This window comes from Ahaetulla prasina, chromosome 1 (genome assembly GCF_028640845.1).
Source record: "Ahaetulla prasina isolate Xishuangbanna chromosome 1, ASM2864084v1, whole genome shotgun sequence".
Taxonomy (NCBI): Eukaryota; Metazoa; Chordata; class Lepidosauria; order Squamata; family Colubridae; genus Ahaetulla; species Ahaetulla prasina.
In genome coordinates, this window is record NC_080539.1 from 341,661,915 (window position 1) to 341,680,172 (window position 18,258).

Here is an 18,258-nt window from a genome sequence, read left to right on the forward strand (position 1 = left end):
GTGTATTCTGAGAGGGGCCACTTTGTAGCAAGGAACTCTATTGAGTTTTGGTTTCTGCTTTGTAGATTGAAAATGGTAATCTCTTAGGGGAAAGGACCTTTTTTTCCTACATGAACAAGAAACCTCAGGTGAAACTCAGGCAGGGAGGCATGTTGACCCAATTCTTTTGGCATTTCCTGTTGCATTTCAATCTTTGACTAGAGCAGGGTGTCAATCTCAAGGCCCGGGAGCCAGATCTGGCCCATGGGGTGCTTATATCTGGCCTGTGGGACTGCCTGGAAACAGCAAAGGACTGGCCCGTGGTGCCTCTGGTAGCAGAAACGGAGCTTATGAGGGCCTCGTACAGCCCTGGTGAGCTCCGTTTTCACTGCTAGAGGGTTGCAGGATGCCATCTCAGCCAAAAACGGAGCTTGGGAGTTCCTTTTCACTGGCAGTGCACTTGGGCCACCACAGGTGCCCCTGACATAAGTGACATCAAGATGGCTCCTCCCACCTTGGCCATGCCCACTCTGCCTCCCCCCCAAGGTCAAACACCACCCTGATATGGCCCTCAATGAAATTGAGTTTGACACCCCTGGTATAGAGCCTATTCTAATTTATGACCTTAAATCTTTTGTCCTGATTACAACAGGGTTAGGGTAGAATGTGTGGCAGGAGGAATTGAGTTCTTTCCCACAATTCTTTGGCATTGGTCATGTTGGCTGAGTTCAGTGTGAAGGTATCTAGATATATTAGATTTTTGTTAGAATTTTGTGGCACAATTTCAGATTCAAACCACCACATTCCAATCATTTTTCTCTGTGTGTGTTCACACACACACACACACACACACACACAAATTGCTGTGGAAAGCAAATGTAGATTTGCTTTTTTCTAGATGCACCAGCTAAAGTTTCTAGGTTGATAGGGTGCATAACAGAACCTTTTTGCCAGAACAAGTGAATCTATTGAGAATATCAGTAGAAGTTCCCTGTATATTTCTGAGTGTCAAAACTAGGGTGAATATTTAGGACAGTCAAGGCTTCTATTGCCCTCTATTGCCTGACTCATGTTTACAAAAATAAAACCCCGACAGGTCATGAAGCTTATATATTTTGAACTCTTATCCCCATTCATTGTCTTCCCTTAATATTCTAAGAGTATGGTCATTGGTACTATTGGCTGGAACTCTAGGGGATGTAGTCTGACTTGTCTCCAGGGTCCAGACTGGGGAAGTTTGACCAATAGAAATTGTATTTCAATTCCAAATGCTCTGGGAAGACAACTAAAAGAAATATATATTGCTCAAAATAGCCACATTGTGAAATAAAAACTAAAGCCACCACTCGGGAAACAAAGGGTTAATTAAAAAAGAGGAGAAGAAAACCTCCAGTCATCCATAGCAAAGTCTGTGCAGTCTCCTTTGTTGGCTAAGAGAGAAGCAGCAGGTTTAATGATATGGCTGGAACAAGACTCATTGCTAAAGATGAGGTAAGTGTTATTTCACACTTCCTCAAAGCATGTGAAAGCTGCCATGAACACACAATTGTGCACTGGCTGCCACTCCTTACTGCAATACGTGCCAGATCAAAACAGATTCTTCACGCTTTGGTGTCTCTCCTTGCAAGAGTTAAAGGAAAGGATCAAAGATTTTCGAAAGCTAGAATAACAATGAAATTCACAACTCCATTTTGTTTTACAAGCTTCTGTCTCTCTCTGCTGCCACTCTCCCACCCTCCCATTCTCTCCAGCAATTCTTTCAGAAATGTAATTTCTAAAGCAGAGAACAAACCATCCAGCTCCAAGAGAATACAATATGTTGTTTGGATGCCATCTAGTCTGTGAGACGGGCACTCAGTCTGCCAGCTTTTGACTTGCCTGAGGCACTGTCAGATGGTTAGGGAAGTGATGGGGAGTCCAGACAGCTTTGAAGTCCTGCTAGCTATTTATCTTTCAGTCATCATCCATTGTGAAGATGTTGCTCTTATTTGTTCATATCTTTCTCAAGTTATATGCAGAGCCTTTACAAAAAACAGCATTTGCTGGATATTAGCCCTGTCTTTTGTAGGGGAGTCAAATCAAATCAAATCTTTTTTTTTTTTCTTTTTTTTTTTTTTTATTATTCAAAAAGTTTTTATTAGTCAAAAAAAGGTTTATACAAATACATATCAGGTATGGTAAATTTTCATTTTTCTTATCTAAAATAAGAATTTTACTCAAATTTTTTAACACATACAACAGCCATATGGCAAGCAGGTGACACGAAGTAGCTAAGTTTACAAATTTTAAATACGTAATAAAGAAGAGTCAAGAATAAACAGAATATCGTACAAAAGAGAATAAGGAAAACCAACACAATCCCAAATATCTTTATCACTTCCTAGTTTTGTATCTCAGAACTCTGGGTTCAGCCTGACCCAACTCCAGGGCCACAACAGCGGCAGCCGCTTCCGCCCCATGATCTATAACCTCCCCTTCTTCAATTCCTGGGTCATCTGATTCCAGGAGGGCTTTGTGTTCCTCCACATAGGCCGTAGCCTCCGCAATTGTACTGATTTTTTTCGTAATGCCCTCCCGGAAAATCATCAATCCCTCTGGCATCAGCCATCTGAAGCCCACTCCCTTCTGGTACAATTTGCTTGACAAAAAATAATATTTCTTTCTTTTTTCACGTACCTGTCTGGGAATCTGCCTCAGAATGGCTATCTCCCTGCCCCTGTAAATCAGTGCCCCACTCCTATGTTTTCTAAGAATTTCATCTCTCGTCTCTCTTCTCACAAATTTGACATGAACCTCTCTGGGAACTGCATGCGTGCGTGCATATTGCGAATTAACTCTATAAACTCGATCCACATCCCAATTCATGAAATCAACACCTCTCCCAAGAAATTCTCCCAACAATTTAGTCACAACATCTCTCAAGTCTTCTTGGTCCACTTCTTCCAAATTTTGAAACCTAAGGAAATAAGACATTTTATCCATCTGTAGTCCAAGCACAGCATTGCCTGTCGTCTCCTCTCTTTTCTGCACTGCCCGCATCTCACCCTCCAAACCTTCCACTTTCTGCTTGTTTTCTGCTGAAACTTGTTGAGTATCCTTTAAATCCTTTTGGATAGTCACAATTTCTGCTCTTATTTCATCCAATTTCTTGTCCATATTAGATAACTTTTCCAAAATTCTCTCCATCTCTCCAGCAGTTGGTCTCTGACCTTTTGCCATTAAGGAAAAAAAAAAATAAATCAAATCAAATCTTCATTATAGGCCATCATAATGCAGAGAAGTCATGTTCCTCCCTCTGGAGTTATGGCTCACATTTAGTGAATATTGTTCTATCCTGTAATCCTACCAACTGGATTCCCATTGTTAATGTAGCCAAGGGGGAAATAGTATTTGAAATATTACTAATGCTTTTGTTTGTTTTGGTTTCCATTCTGTGGGCACTTCTAGATGATGCTGGCTTTACAATGGAGCAGGCTCCCTCAGCCGGCACAAGTGATTTTGGTCTTTGGTCTTTGGTGGGTAACATCGAGGACAAGACTGGAGCAGACTAAGTACACATCTGCCTTTAAATTATCTGGTGGCAAAAAATAGTTTATAACACTTTTTCGGTGTCACCTGCAATTCACTAAGGTTCCTCAAATTCATAGTTCATTTTCCCAGGACAAAAACATCTTAAAATGAGGAATACAAGTAATCTTCAATTTATAACCACAATCGGGACTATAATTTACATTTCTAAGCAAAGCACAAATTTGGATGCTTGGCCATCAGCATGCATTTATGATGATTTCAGCATCTCAGGGTCATGTGATCACCACATGTGATCTTCCCAGCCAGTTTCCAACAAATAGAGTCAATGGAAAAAGCCAGATTTACTTAAGAACTACGTGATTCACTTAACAATTGCAGTGCTTTGCTTAACAGTGATGGTGAAACAAAGTCATAAAGTTATGCCCAAATGTTTACTCAGTCATTACTTCTTTCCTTATTCATTTCTATGTGAGTTTTTTTTGTTCTTTCTTTCTAACCAGTTGCAATTCTCCACGGCTGGCATTCCTTTAGTTCTGACTGATCAGTGCTGGAAGCAAAACAGTTTTTCAGAGTTCGTCTCAGTGGAAGGTAAGAAGAAAGGCTATAAATCAAAGGTTAATACATGCTCTGCACCAGTCTCAGTTTCTGGAACTGAAATCCAGGCCCTGCTGCCAATCAAAGCTGACTTAGAAAGATGGTAAGCTTGAAGAAAATAAAGCTCTCATTCAACATTTAGGAAAGGGACATTGAGCATTAAAATGTTTCAATTGTTTAATTGTTGAAATAATTATCTCTTGGGTTTTGCCTTTAATAGCTGTTTTCAACTTTATTTTTGTATACCTCTTCAAGAAATCCCTGTTGATATTGGAAACATTACAAAAAATGAATAAATAACTTACACCAGAACATCAATAAGATGTTCTGGATGGGAGCATCTGGTTAGATAAAAGATGCTATTTTGAAGCAGTACATTTATTATAATATTAGCAAAAGCAGCCTCTTAATGGGATGGGAAATTTAAATTTTGTTGATTATATCTTTGCATTCCCCCTAGAATGAGCATTGTCTAGAATGATCTAAAATTCTTGAAATAAATAATTGGTTTTTGTACTGAATATAGGGAGTTCAGTTCCAAGTTATGCATCAGAAATGATACATCCCTTCTGGTTTATATTATTGGCCAATAGTATAAAAATGGATGAACTGCCTGCACTGAACTATGCAGATTCCACAGTCAGTCTCCACTTAATTAGCATTAAGACTGAAAAAGATTTTTCAGTCTTATGCAATCAGTGTGGACAATTGAATCCTGTCCACACCGATTGCATCAATTAAGCAACTCATACAGTAATCTTTCTTTCAAATTCTTCTGCTTATTTTCTTCTTTTATTAAGACAGTCTGTATTCATTAAACGTATATATAACAATTGTAAATAGTCCTTGGCAGCCTGAATACTGCTTCTATGTATATATTAAAAAGTTTGTTGAATGCAGATACTCAGCCAGTACCTAAGAAGGCAGTGTTGAAATTCCTCATATAATTAATAAATTGTTCTTTTCAACGTCTGTTTTTGAGGGGCAATGTAGGAGGGGAAAATGTGGTTTTTGTCCCCTGAACCAATAAAAGAAAAGTTTTGTGATGATACTAAAGCTAGAGAAACCAATGGCATTTCAATGTCTGTAGCAGGAATCCCAAGGTAACAATTATAATGAGATATAACAATAAGATATTATGTGAAATCATTCACAATTGCTTGCCTTTTAATAAAATTCCATCTATCAGGGCCACCTGCCTGAGAGCTGGCCAGCCCTGAAGTCAACACTGAAAAATCTGTGATGGTGAACTTCCACATTTTGAGAAACACAGCTAAGATGCAATATTATTAGGCAAATAAATAAACACAGACAAAAGAAAACAGTGATGTTATTATTTGAGGCAGATATTATTTCTCCATAGAAGAATAAATCAATTGTAATCATTGTGCTTTGTGATAAGAGTTTACCACAGTTTACACACTGGGTTAAATGTGCTAATAAAATGAGGCATCTCTATTGTTTCCTTGATTTGAACAAAAGGCAAAGCCACCAATACACCAACAGATATAACCCAGAGCCAATTGTGCCTTTTGCTTAACACTTCAAGAGTTAATGAGGGGCAAGCTATAAACCTTGATATCTCATTGCTTTTTCTCTCTCCCTCACTACTGAAGTAGCTGTGATCCAAATGCACCCGGGAATCATTTACACCCCTTCACAGGCCCTTCAGGGCAGGGCTTTGACCCATTCTTACAACGACACCCCTTTCTCTGGCAGTACCTGTAATGTTATGCTCAACAGGACACAAAAGGCATGACAGGGAAAGGCTGGGCTTCCTCTTCCTAATGGGCTCTATAAAAAAAAAAGGGTGTGCTTGACTGTTTAGATGGAAAAATAATACAGACTGCAAATTGAGTTTGTTTTTCATTCTTCACCCCACCCCACCCCTCTACCACATCCCTAATTCTCTCAGGAAAATTGGTAGTTGAAAGCTCAGTGTGGCAAACACAAGAGATTGACCTTTTTCAAGGCAGACTCCTCCTTTCCAGTTGAAATGAGACACTGTCACCATGCAAAGTTTGATAAGAGGGACTGTTTCTTTGTTTCATCTCTGAGCATACTAGCTCAGATATGGGCAACCTCTTTTTACAAACTAGGAACACACTTTTAATGAATTGTTTGGTGAGAAATTGGAGAGCTTTCTAGCACACTTGAGGGATGAGGTTAAAAAAAATGAAAAATGAGCAATTATTTTCAATGGTATAATATATAAATAGAGGGCTAGCCAACATAAAGGAGCTGTATCATTTTTCCAGCATCCCAAATATGAGAGCCAATTGGTTGTAGTGGTTAAGATGATGGTTAGAAGTCAGGAGACTGTGAGTTCTAGTTCTGCCTTAAGCATGAAAGCCAGCTGGGTGACTTTTGGCCAGTTGCTGCCTGTTAGCTCATCCTGCCTCATCTGATCTCCACAAGGGCACTCTGGGCATTATAAGGAACTAAATATGGTGGGATGGGTACAGCTTGGTGCTTTAAGAACATGGCCACCTAGTCCATTAGACAAAAGCAAAAATGTAACCCAGCTGCTAGAGGTTCCTGTGAGGACAATGGACACTGCAGGGAATTTTTGTCTAATAAAGAGTCCTTTGTGGAACACTCAAGAATTGTGGGACCTCTAAAGTATATATTTAAAAGATGTCAGCAAACATCCAATGGTCAACTCAAGAAGACTTGAGAAGCATAAGAGCACCTTGACCATCTTCTGTCAGGAAATGGGTCTGAGTTTATTGAAGAAGAGACCAGTTTAAAACAAATACATAATAGCCTCTGGCTGTAGGCTTATATTTGCTTATTAAATGAGACCTTATTTGCATGATTTACTGAGTCTCTCTCTCCCTCCCTCCCTCCTTCCCTCTCTCTCTCCCACTCCCCCCCTCCCTCCCTCCCTCTCTCCACAGCCCCTCACCTCCCCCATCTTTTCAAAGACCAGAATTATCTATGTCCCTGCTTCTTGGTCCCCTCTTTGTCCTTTGCTACTTGTGCAATATCATTTGTGGAATTCCAATCAGTTTTTCTTCTTTTTTTAAAATCTTCCTTCCCTTGTAGCCATCAATAGCCACACTGTGCTATTTGGTAATCAGAACATATTGTAGGGAGGGATTGATAAGTACATCAAACATCACTAAGCCAATTCTCCCCCTCTTCCCCCTCTCCAACATCTCCACCAACAATAAATCTCTCTGCATTCAGATGCAGACAATATGCAGTTTTATGTCTCTGTGCTTTGTAGGTCTTTAAAAATAGTCTCACATGCAACAAAATGAGCCTCCATGAGTGACATTTTAAAATGCCTTTGCTCAAGTCTTCCATTGTTTTCCCAGCTTGTGAGTAATGGTTAATGAGTTATGTAATGGGGAAGGAAAATGTTTAATTCAAATTGAGTCTCTAGGCTTGTTGCTCTTTAAATATCTTGCTTAGTGTTCATTTTTGCTGATACTGTAAGTAGGTAGAGGTAGAGACAGATGGGTCTATATTTCAAACCTATGTCAGTTTTACATGTGTTCAGTTGCAAGGCTGTTCTGGCCAATTTTTGCATCATTTAAATTGCTCTGCATAAAATGAACCCATGAAAATGCACACTGATTTTTATATGCAATTTTTACCAACATATTCAGGGTTGGACACAACTTGATATTTTCATTTCTTTATTATATGTTTATTACACCATTCATGAAGGAGCAAAAGTAGTGTACCTAATTATTCACCTCCATTTGATCTTCACAATAGCAACTCAGGTGGCTCAGTGGCTAAGACACTGAGTTTGTTGATTGTGTGAGCTCCATTACTTGTCCCAGCTTCTGCCAACCTAGCATTTCGAAAGCACATAAAAAATGCAAGTAGAACAACAGGGACCACCTTTGGTGGGAAGGTAACAGCGTTCCATGCGCCTTAGGCATTTAGTCATGCTGGCCACATGACCAAGGAGATGTCTTCAGACAGCGCTGGCTCTTCGGCTTTGAAACGGAGATGAGCACTGCCCCCTAGAGTCGGGAACGGTTAGTACATGTGTGCAAGGGGAACCTTTACCTTAATATAGGTTAAGCTAAAAATTAGCAGACTAGCCAGAAATGACTTGATAAGGTTTTGAAGATGAGTTTGAAGCTAAATACCTCTGCTTCTTGTTGAATAGAATGTACAACATACAGGCTTGTATGCTGTTTTTGATACAGTATGCAATTTTGCACACAACTTCCCCTAATATATGCACATTTTATGCAATACTTGGAAGCAAGAAATGTACTGCCAAAATTACAAGTATGTGTCATCCAAAGAATCACTGCATTCTCATTAGCGTGTTGATCTGGGAAATGCAAATTAAGTTAGCTTGCTTAAACATGCAATTTTATTTTATTTTTTCCCTCATAAACAGCAATTAGAGTTCTTACCATCATCCAGAGCTGTTTGCCTCCAAGGAATGTAAAATCTCAAAGAGACTTGGGAGAAAAATAAATAGGAATAGAGAAGAAAGAGCAACATGAGTTATTTATTCTTTGCTGTTTTCATTGATAAGACTCCTTAAAACTATTTGTTTAAAGGCAGCAAGTAACTTTTTTTTAAAGTGAGTATTCAGATCTTTTTCTTTTCTTTTTCTCCAACTTTTTAATTTTTTTTAAAAAAAATTACAAACATATCAATGCGTGAACAGTGTGGCCCCTAGGTATCATGCATTCTAATACAAATAAAACTAGGCACGGATGCAAAAAGGGCCCTCAGCTGAGGGAAACCCTTCTGACAATCTTTGCGGCCCCAGTGTGCATGCCTGATGGCGGACACCACCAAATGCTGCTAAATGCTTCGCTGTTACAAGGAGGCTGTTGGATCCTCTGATGTAATTAAATCCAAACAGGCCGCAGCGTTACTCCTTTCAATAAAAGCTGTATAAATTGTGAAAAACACCCAGTCGAGAGCAACTCATAAATCAATACAAACAAGCTCAGGTCTGAGTTGAAACTGGGAGCGTCTGCAAAGGGGGCATCTCTTCAATTTGAACCCAGTCCATAGAGCCAGAAGATAGCTTATATCTTACTTATGCTTATATATATGCTTATATATTGTATAGTTATTTCATGCTTATGCTTATATATACTGTTGTGACAAATAAAGAAAGAAAGAAAGAAAGAATGTTCACAAAAGTTGTCAAAGAAATCAAAATTGTGGTCAGAGACACACAAGCCAGCCCTGTTCCTTTTTTATGTGTTGGATCAGGGCCACAATCACACTGTCCTATAGGTTTGTTGTTGTTTTTTTACCCACAAACGTTCTGCTTAACCCTCAAAAATGGTGCCCTTTTGCTTTACTACTTCACTTGACAATAATTTGGTATAAACTATCTGGCAGGCTTTCAGATATCAGCCATTTCGCTATTTATTCTCTAAATAACCGTGTTTAAAAAGTCTGGGCTGAATTGGGAAATGGAAGATGAAGTGATTTATTGGGATTTCCATCTGACTGATTCTTTCTAAACATAAAGGGAAAAGGCACTGTAAAGAATGAATCCATCAGAGTGAATAACCTTTGAACTTTCACATTTTGTGACATTCAGCTTAATGAGCACACTTATCTTGCTTGCCAAATGTTACCTGATACAGATGTAAAGTTTGTATTATGGGCGATTTGACCAGGAAAATTTGGGTAGCTTGGGACATGGAGCATAACACAATTAGTTTCGCAAAACAAGCATGAGATCACAGTGATCAGAATGTATACAATGTGAGATCAGTTACACTATTGCATTTGGCTGAAAAGATAACCTGGATTTTCAGTGGAAATACAAGATGTGGAAACAAAAGGGCTTTTATAAAAATTGCAAGAAATCTATTGCTTGAATCAACAGAATGAGAATGAGAATCAGAATCAGAATAGAGTTGGAAGGGAACTTGGAGGTCTTCTAGTTTAGCTCCCTGCTCAAGCAGGAGATCCTATATAATTCCAGACAAGTGACCGTCCAGGTTCTTCTTAAAAACCTCCAGTGATGAAGCACCCACAATGTCTGAGGGCAAGCTGGTTCACTGGTTAATTGTCTTCACTGGAAGGAGGACTCATTGAGTTTCTTCTCAATTCCAGGTTGCTTCTCTCCTTGATTAGTTTCCAACCATTGTTTCTTGTCCTGGAAGCTTCAACTGATGGAAAATGGACCGATACCAGTTAGTATTGGCGGAGCAAGCCTGAAGCCTCTGCTTTGTGGGGTTAGAATTGTTTTCATTTCCCACTTTTATTCAAAAATGGATGGGGCAGTATAGATTTGATTCAATCCTAGCAAGATTGAATGACCCCTCCCCCCCAGTTCAGAGATTTTCTATTTATAACTCTGACTAGGAAGAATATTTCCTTAGAGCTGGTGAAAACTTTTGGGGGGAGGTCTTCTGAACTCAAACTTTAAGACTAGGAGGATCTTTGAACAGGTTCATCTGAAGCAACAACTATTCTCATTCCTGGACCAGGAGGCCTTGTCCATAATGATTCATACCTAAATTACCTTCTGTTTGGATGACGTAATGTCCTTTACATGCTTCAAATGCCACTTTGAAGAGCATTTAGAAGTTGCAAGTAGTCCAGAATGCAATGGCACAGGCAATTTCTGGTGTTTCTTATTATGGTCCCCAACCTGCACTGGCTATTAGTGGGCTTTTGGTTTCAATTCAAAGTGTTATAAAACCTTACATGTCAATGTGACAACCTATTTACAGAACCACCAATGGTCTCTGCTCACTCTACTAGATGTAGCATAGAGGGAAACCTCCAGCTCTCTTCCATTAAACAATGTCACCTTGTGGTGTCCTTGTATGGTGTTTTATCTGTGGCATTGCCTCTCCTATAGAACAGCAGGCCTCCAGAGATTAGGATAGCCCCAAGTTTGTTAACGTTTCATAATGTATTGAAGACCTGGTTGTTCTTGTGAATATTTATACTAAATAGTTATACAAATTGTTTTGGCTAATGCCGGTTAATGTTATTGGCCTTGGATATTATGGTTGTTAAATCACTGTTGTTTTTAACTCCTGTACACAATCCAGAGTCAGTTTAAGGGGATTGCTGACCACATAAATTTTGTGTGTGTGTGTGTGTGTGTGTGTGTGTGTGTGTGTGTGTATTCTCCCACCTTTCTAGCAGATGTCTCTGTATGTAACATTAGAAGAGTAGAAGGAGAATAAGAAATGTCTCTGCAAAATCAACCAAATATGCATTTTAGTCCTGCCAGGTGTTAGTTCTTTGCTCTTCTATGCCAAGCTTGTTACAATAAAACCTGATTGCACAGGCATGAGGCAGAATCTAGGATTCTACATCAACATTTGGATTGGATTGTTGCTAACACGACTAAACCCAGTGGAATTGTACTAACATAAAAACCCGGTGACAGCTCATAGAATGTAGCCTTTAAATGTTTAAAGACTGTGGCCTGATATCACATAAGATAACTGAGCTGCAGTGTTTCTTTGGATGTCAAGTATCATCTCCTGAATCACTTTCATGAGATGAGAAAGCTATCGAAAAAGGCTGGATTTGCTTCTCTTTTATCGTCTTCACACAAACACAGGGAAAAAAAACCAAAAGAAAATGTAAGGTTGATACCATAATTTATTACAATGAATACTCAGAATAAACTTGACATTCCCTCACTAAAGAGGCTTTTGCATCTTGCCAAAGATGAGAGATTAAGAAAATGCCATTGATACAGGCATCACAATGGTAGGTAAGCTGTTGTTTTTTCTCTCTGAAGCCATAATATGCTACTGCAGACTTAAACTCAGAGGTTCCCTATTTCTATTTGTTTTAAGCAAGCCTCTGCTGTTTCTCACCCCCCCCCCCAAATTTGATGCACAGCTCCTGGCCTAAGAAAGCAGGTTTGGAAGGCAAGTCGTTACAATGTGCAGCAAAATGCTCTCCCATCACTTACCATCAGAGATGCACTTTAAGCAGGATGGCTGGATGATATTCTGCTCATGAGCACAATGTTATGATCCTTTGGAAAGCTGGTCATTTTGGGAAACCATGTCAGGTTTGATTTTTTCTTCTGTTGATTTTCTATTTCCCAGTCTATGTTGATCCTTTTATATATTTAGAAAAAAGAATTTTAAAAAGCCAGAACACTGCAGAGCAAGATATTGTTCACTGAATGAAAACAAATTGAGCCTTGCTAAATTACCAAAATGGTCCCTTTTAAGAAAGACCAATAGGCTTGCATAGCTCTTATCTCTCTATCTAAATCTCAGTTGGTCAGCCAGCCAGTGATATATGACGAGGCTCAAGGAACTTCCTTTGGTGTTTTATTATTAGATATTTATGTCATTGCCACATATGACTCTCAGTGATGTTCACATGAAACAATTGATATCATTTCATTCATATAAATTTAAAATATCAGTGACATTATCCAACTGGTTAAAAATAATTTTGAAGAAGTCCATTTTAATCTGTTTCTGGAATGTTAACAAGACTATTCTTGTCCCTATTCTAGGGACCAACACTGAGGCAGATAATCTGTCTTCTGGTTTGAAGTCTGGGGGACAGAAAGAAGAATTGTTTCAGGCTCCTATCTCCATTGCCATTTTTAAAAGATAACATTTGTAAAAAGTTACCAGTTAGTTTAATTAGTTAGATATGATTTATCGATTGGTTTATTGATGTCAGATCTCCGAAGTAACCCAAACCTGGAAATTAATGACACACAAGTTCATAATGCTTTTATTAAAAGATTATAAGTAACAGAATTTTGCAAGTGTGAATGTGCTTCCCTCCTCCCTTCCTTCCCTCTCTCCCCACCTTCCCTTTATTTTAACAGATTAACAGAGTTGGAAGGGGCCTTATAGGTCATCTCAAGCAGGAGACTCTGCACCATTTCTGACAAATGGCAGTCCAATCTTTTCTTGAAAGTCTCAAGTGATGAAGCTCCCACAACTTCCGAAGGCAAGCTGTTCCATTGGTTGATTGTTCTCACTGTCAGAAAGTTCCTCCTCATTTCCAGGCTGAATCTCTCCTTGTTCAGTTTCCATTGTTTTTCCTTGTTTGGCCTTCAGGTGCTTTGGAAAACAGCTTGACCCCTCCTCTCTGTGGCAGCCCCTCATTGGAAGACAGCTGTCATGTCTCTCCTGGTCCTTCTCTTCACTAGACTAGCCATGCTCAGTTCCTGTAACCATTCTTCATATGTTTTGTTTCCCAGTCCCCTAATCATCCTGGTTGCTCTCCTCTGCACCTTTTCATGAGAACTAGGAAGGGTCATGTCTGAGATGCTTCCTCCAATGACATTTCTCTCTGGACTCAGATGGTTGTTTGTTTTTTGTTATCTGACTGTTGTCTTGCTTGCAATTGTTCTTTTTGTTCCTCGAGGTTATTCCTTCTGCCAATTACAGCTGAAGAGGTATTGTGATCGGAAGATAGTAGATAAGATTTTGTTGCATGTATAGCACACCCTTGTTTTAGGACAAGGATGACAAAGGTAGTGTGTTAGAATGAAGATTAGGACAAGGAACACAACACACACAATGTTGACCATCCCCAGGTTTTCCCATGTTACACACACACACACCCATTGCACAGAGGTGAAATCTAAAAATTTCCCCTACAGGTTTTGTGGGCATGGCTTAATTGGTGGGCGTGGCTTGGTGGTCAGATGACTGGGTAGGCATGGCCAATAACAATAAATAATAAAAATAATAAACAAAGTATAAAAAACAATAAGAGGTACCAAAAACCAACTTTTACACTTTACACACATACAACACAACACAACTGACTCACACACAATGTAAAAGCAGCTGCACTTCACACTTCACACAGCCACAAAAAGCTCAAAAACCAACTTTCACACTTTACACACACACAACACAACTGACACACACACACACACACACACACACAAAATACCACATACAGCTTTCTGAGATTTTGTGTGTTTGTGTAGTTAGAGTGAAACACCACAGAAACACACCAAATCTCAGGAAGCTGCACAAATATTTTATTTTATTATTAAGGTTTGTGGACTTCAATTCCCAGAGTTCCTCAGCCAGCAAAGCCAGCCACCATTAGTTGCTCAGTGATGAAATAGATTAGCTAAGTTTAGATTAGTTCTGTCTGGTGCTGAAAGTGAAACTGGGGCTTTCGAGCTGGAAAAAAGCCATGCGTCAATCAGTAATCAGGTAAGTGCCTTAGAATCTCTTAAAAGGAGGTTTTTTATTAAGGTTCTGCTGATGAGGAATTCAAGTGAGATCTCCAGAGGAGCCTTTAAATTTTTTTTTTAAAGTTTAAAGGCTCTGCCGATCTCAGCTGAGGGGCAGGATCCTCAAAGGCTTTTTTTTTACTTTTAAAGGCATGTTTCAGCTGAAGAAAAACCTGCTTTTAAAAGTAAAAAAAACCAAACCCTCTGCTGATGGTGTGGCTCAGCCGAGGCAAGGGGGGCGGGGCCAGGGATTTTTGCTACCGGTCCTCCAAACCAGGAGCCACCATCACTATCGGAATGCACGAGCCAGTCCGAATCGGGAGCATTTCACCCCTGCCATTGCATGAGTTGAGCTGCATTGGCTCCCAGTTTTCTGCTTCTGCTTGCAATTTAAGGTGCTGGTTATTACTTTTAAAGCTCTACATGGCATGGCACCAGATTATTTGCAAGACTGCCTGTCCTTGAGGACATCTGTGTATCCCACCAGAATAGACAAGGTGGGCACGATACAAGTCCTTTCCCTTAAACATTGCCATCTTGTGGGTCCTTGGAAAGGTTCCTTTTTTGTTGCCTTCTTTCCCTTCTGTTGCCTTCTTTCCCTATGGAACACTCTCCCCACCCGCTACTACTCCCAAGATCCAGCAGCTCATACCTGAAAGCAATTAAAACCAAGCTCTTCCCCCAGGCATTGGGATAGGGCAATATCAGGATGGAATGAGAATATGGGCATACAAACGAAGAATGATGGTGGCACCATGTTTTTCTTTTTCTCGATTTATTGTTGGTTTTATATTGTTGCATATTGTTTTAATATATTTTATATTGTTTTATCCTGTTTTATTGGTTGTAAGCTGCCCAGAGTTGTTTTTAAGATGGGTTGCTATGTAAACATTTTAAATAAATAAATAATGTTAGCACTTGGGCCAGTTGCAGCTAGAATGAGGCCAAGTGAAATCATGGAAAGAAGTGGAAAGAAGTCCTCAGAGGCTCTAGGTGTGCTATTGAATTCCAGGTCTGCATGTAAGAAAACTGACTTTCGCCATCATCTTATTGTGGTTGAGATGGTAGGCCTAGTTTTAGAGGTTAAATGAACTTTGTTAGTTAATCTGTTAAATTCTAGTCCTATGAATTGATATGGGATTTGTTTGTTTGTTTAACATATCCAAATAGCTTCTCGTATCATTGAACGTAACTCTTGAGTACATACAACTAATAGTTAAAACAATATCACAACCATTAAATTCAGTGATGGGATTCAGCCGGTTCGCACCTATTCGGGAGAACCGGTTAATTTTCTTTTTTATTGAAAAAGTTTTACAAAGTTTTAACAAACATCTCCTCTCCTTCCCCCTCCCCCAAACTCCCCCCTTTCCCCCTTCCCCCTTTCCCCCCCCACCCCACCCCAGACTTCCCAGAGCAAAATACAGGGTATAACAAACATCTAACAATCATAAGCTAAACATATGCTAACTATCCATAAACTCTCATCCTCCCCTAGGTCCTTAACTCTCCTTTTACATACAGAGAAATATAAATATAATTCTTGCAGTCTGTTCATTCAAAAGCTATTTGATATTTCTTGGTCTGGTATTTATTTTGAATATAGTCAATCCATCTTCTCCATTCCACTATGTATCTTTCTTGTGAACAGTCTTTCAAATATGCTGAAATTTTTGCCATCTCTGCTAAATTTGCAACTTTTAATGTCCATTCTTCAATCATAGGCAAATGTTCCTTCTTCCAATATTGCGCTACCAATAGTCTGGCTGCTGATATTAAGTTAAAATCAATTTTCTCTCTATTATCGTACAATCCAAAATTATACCCAGTAAAAACAATTGTGGAGTAAACTTTATCTTCTTTTTCAAAATATTTTGCATGACCCACCAAATTCTTATCCAAAATGGTTTGATTTTTTTACAAGTCCACCATATATGATAATAGCTAGCATCATCACAGTCACATCTCCAACATTTAGCTTGCAAATTTGGATACATACAGGCTAATTTTTTAGGATCTAGATGCCATCTATAAAACATTTTGTAAAAATTTTCTCTTAAATTTTGTGCTTGTGTAAATTTAACATTTCTAACCCAAATTTTCTCCCGTTTCCATCATTATAGGTTCCCGTATATTTTGTGCCCATTTTATCATACAGTCCTTAACTAGTTCCGTTTCTGAATCTATTTCTAACAATGCATTATACAACCTTTTAATATGCAATTGACTTTCTAATCTGTTTTACCAAATTTTCCTCGTTTTGCATGATACCAATTTTCTGGTCCTCTTTCCATCTAGCTTGCAGCTGTCCATACTGAAACCAAGTATGAATTATCCTTTCTTCTTTCATTATGTTTAGAGATTTCAATTGTAATTTACCCTTCTCCATAGAGAGAAGCTCTTTATAAGTAATCACCTCCTGTTTTTGTTCTGTACTTATGTTCTCTATTGCATGCCTGGGACTTGCCCATATAGGTATTTTGTAGTTTAACTTATATTCATACTTTTTCCAAACCCGCAGCAAAGCACTTCTAAGTATGTGACTTTTAAAAATCACATATTGAAAAATATTGAATATTGAATATAGAGGGTTATGATTTGTTATATGAATGACATGCTTATTTATTGTATGATAAAAAAGGTGGATAAAGTTTTTAAAGCTCATATACTTAGAGATGCTTTGTTGATGGTTGTTAACTTTCTAAGCAGTTTGGAGAACCGGTTGGTGGAAGAAATCTTATTTTGGTTTTTTTCCCACTTTACAGGGCTAATCCTATAAGGAAGACAGGAAGGAAACATTCTGGTGTGGTTTCTAGCCTAATCTTTATTGCCCTGCTTACAGAAACTGCCTCTCTGGTTTACCCTTATTACATTGTAACAGTTAAGGTGAAGTGCCCATCGATGTTGAGTTGGCCACGCCCACACAGTCACATGACCACTGAGCCACGCCCACCTAGCTGGTCATTAGGGCAGAGAACTGGTTGTTAAATTATTTGAATCCCACCACTGATTAAAATACTTTTAAAAGTAAATAAACATCAGATAGTAAAAACAATATTGTGGGAGAACATCCATCTAAACACAGTATAATCACTGTGGAGGCTTCCCATGGGATCTGATTAAAATACTTTTAAAAGTAAATAAACATCAGATAGTAAAAACAATATTGTGGGAGAACATCCATCTAAACACAGTATAATCACTGTGGAGGCTTCCCATGGGATCTCCAAGACCGGTGGAAGAACTACATTTTCAAAGCCTTTCAAAAGGATAAGGGAGATGGAGCTAAGCTCATCAATACTTTTCATTTCAGGCGGTATAGCAAACTAAGTATTTTCCATTTACTGGATGTTGGTTTCAATAGATAAAACATTACTTTACTTTGACATACTAGAGGATGTAGTAAAAGAACAGGAACTTAAATGTATAATGTATCCTTAGACCTCCTGGAGTAATAAAAATCCTACCACCACCCCACTTCCGGAAACAAACATAGTTAAGGGATTGCAGAATCAATCATTTCCATAAAAAAAATCCATAATCTATAACATTAATTCATCAAGGAACAGCAATACAACTTTCTTCCTTAAACTCACTGGTCAATATTGTCTAAAATGCTTTCAATTGTGGAATAATCTGCTTATATTCTATAGCAACGTATTTGAATATGTTATTTTATATCTTCAAAAGATCAGTTCATTCAAAAAGCCCTCAGATATGTGAATATTTCCTTCTATCATTCACATATTCATTTGCATAAAGAGTTATATGTCAGTAGGTTCCAGCTGGAGATTCTCAGATCCAGGGCCTAAGGTTAAAGGAGTTGTACAAATATGGCCTGGAGAAAAGCATGTTTAAAAGACACGTTCAAGGTAATGTCTTCCAAAAATTAAGCTCAACTCCTCATGTTTGTGTAGTTTTCTTGGCAACAATATGTATGTATTATCTGGAAGCTGCCCAGAGTTGGCTATAAGATGAGATTTATTTAAATCTTTTAA

The 18,258-nt window shown here is 38.7% G+C and overlaps 1 protein-coding gene across 1 annotated transcript; it reads right to left on the reverse strand.

The window, feature by feature from the left end:
• Positions 1 to 2,110: 2,110 nt before the first annotated feature.
• LOC131191674 (uncharacterized) lies at positions 2,111 to 5,865 on the reverse strand. The gene is made up of 2 exons (XM_058170062.1): positions 5,827 to 5,865; positions 2,111 to 3,188 (listed from the first exon to the last, which is right to left on the reverse strand). Exon 2 carries the CDS (start codon positions 3,163 to 3,165, stop codon positions 2,353 to 2,355), a length of 813 nt encoding a protein of 270 aa, XP_058026045.1. The 5' UTR covers positions 3,166 to 3,188; positions 5,827 to 5,865; the 3' UTR covers positions 2,111 to 2,352.
• Positions 5,866 to 18,258: the final 12,393 nt, after the last annotated feature.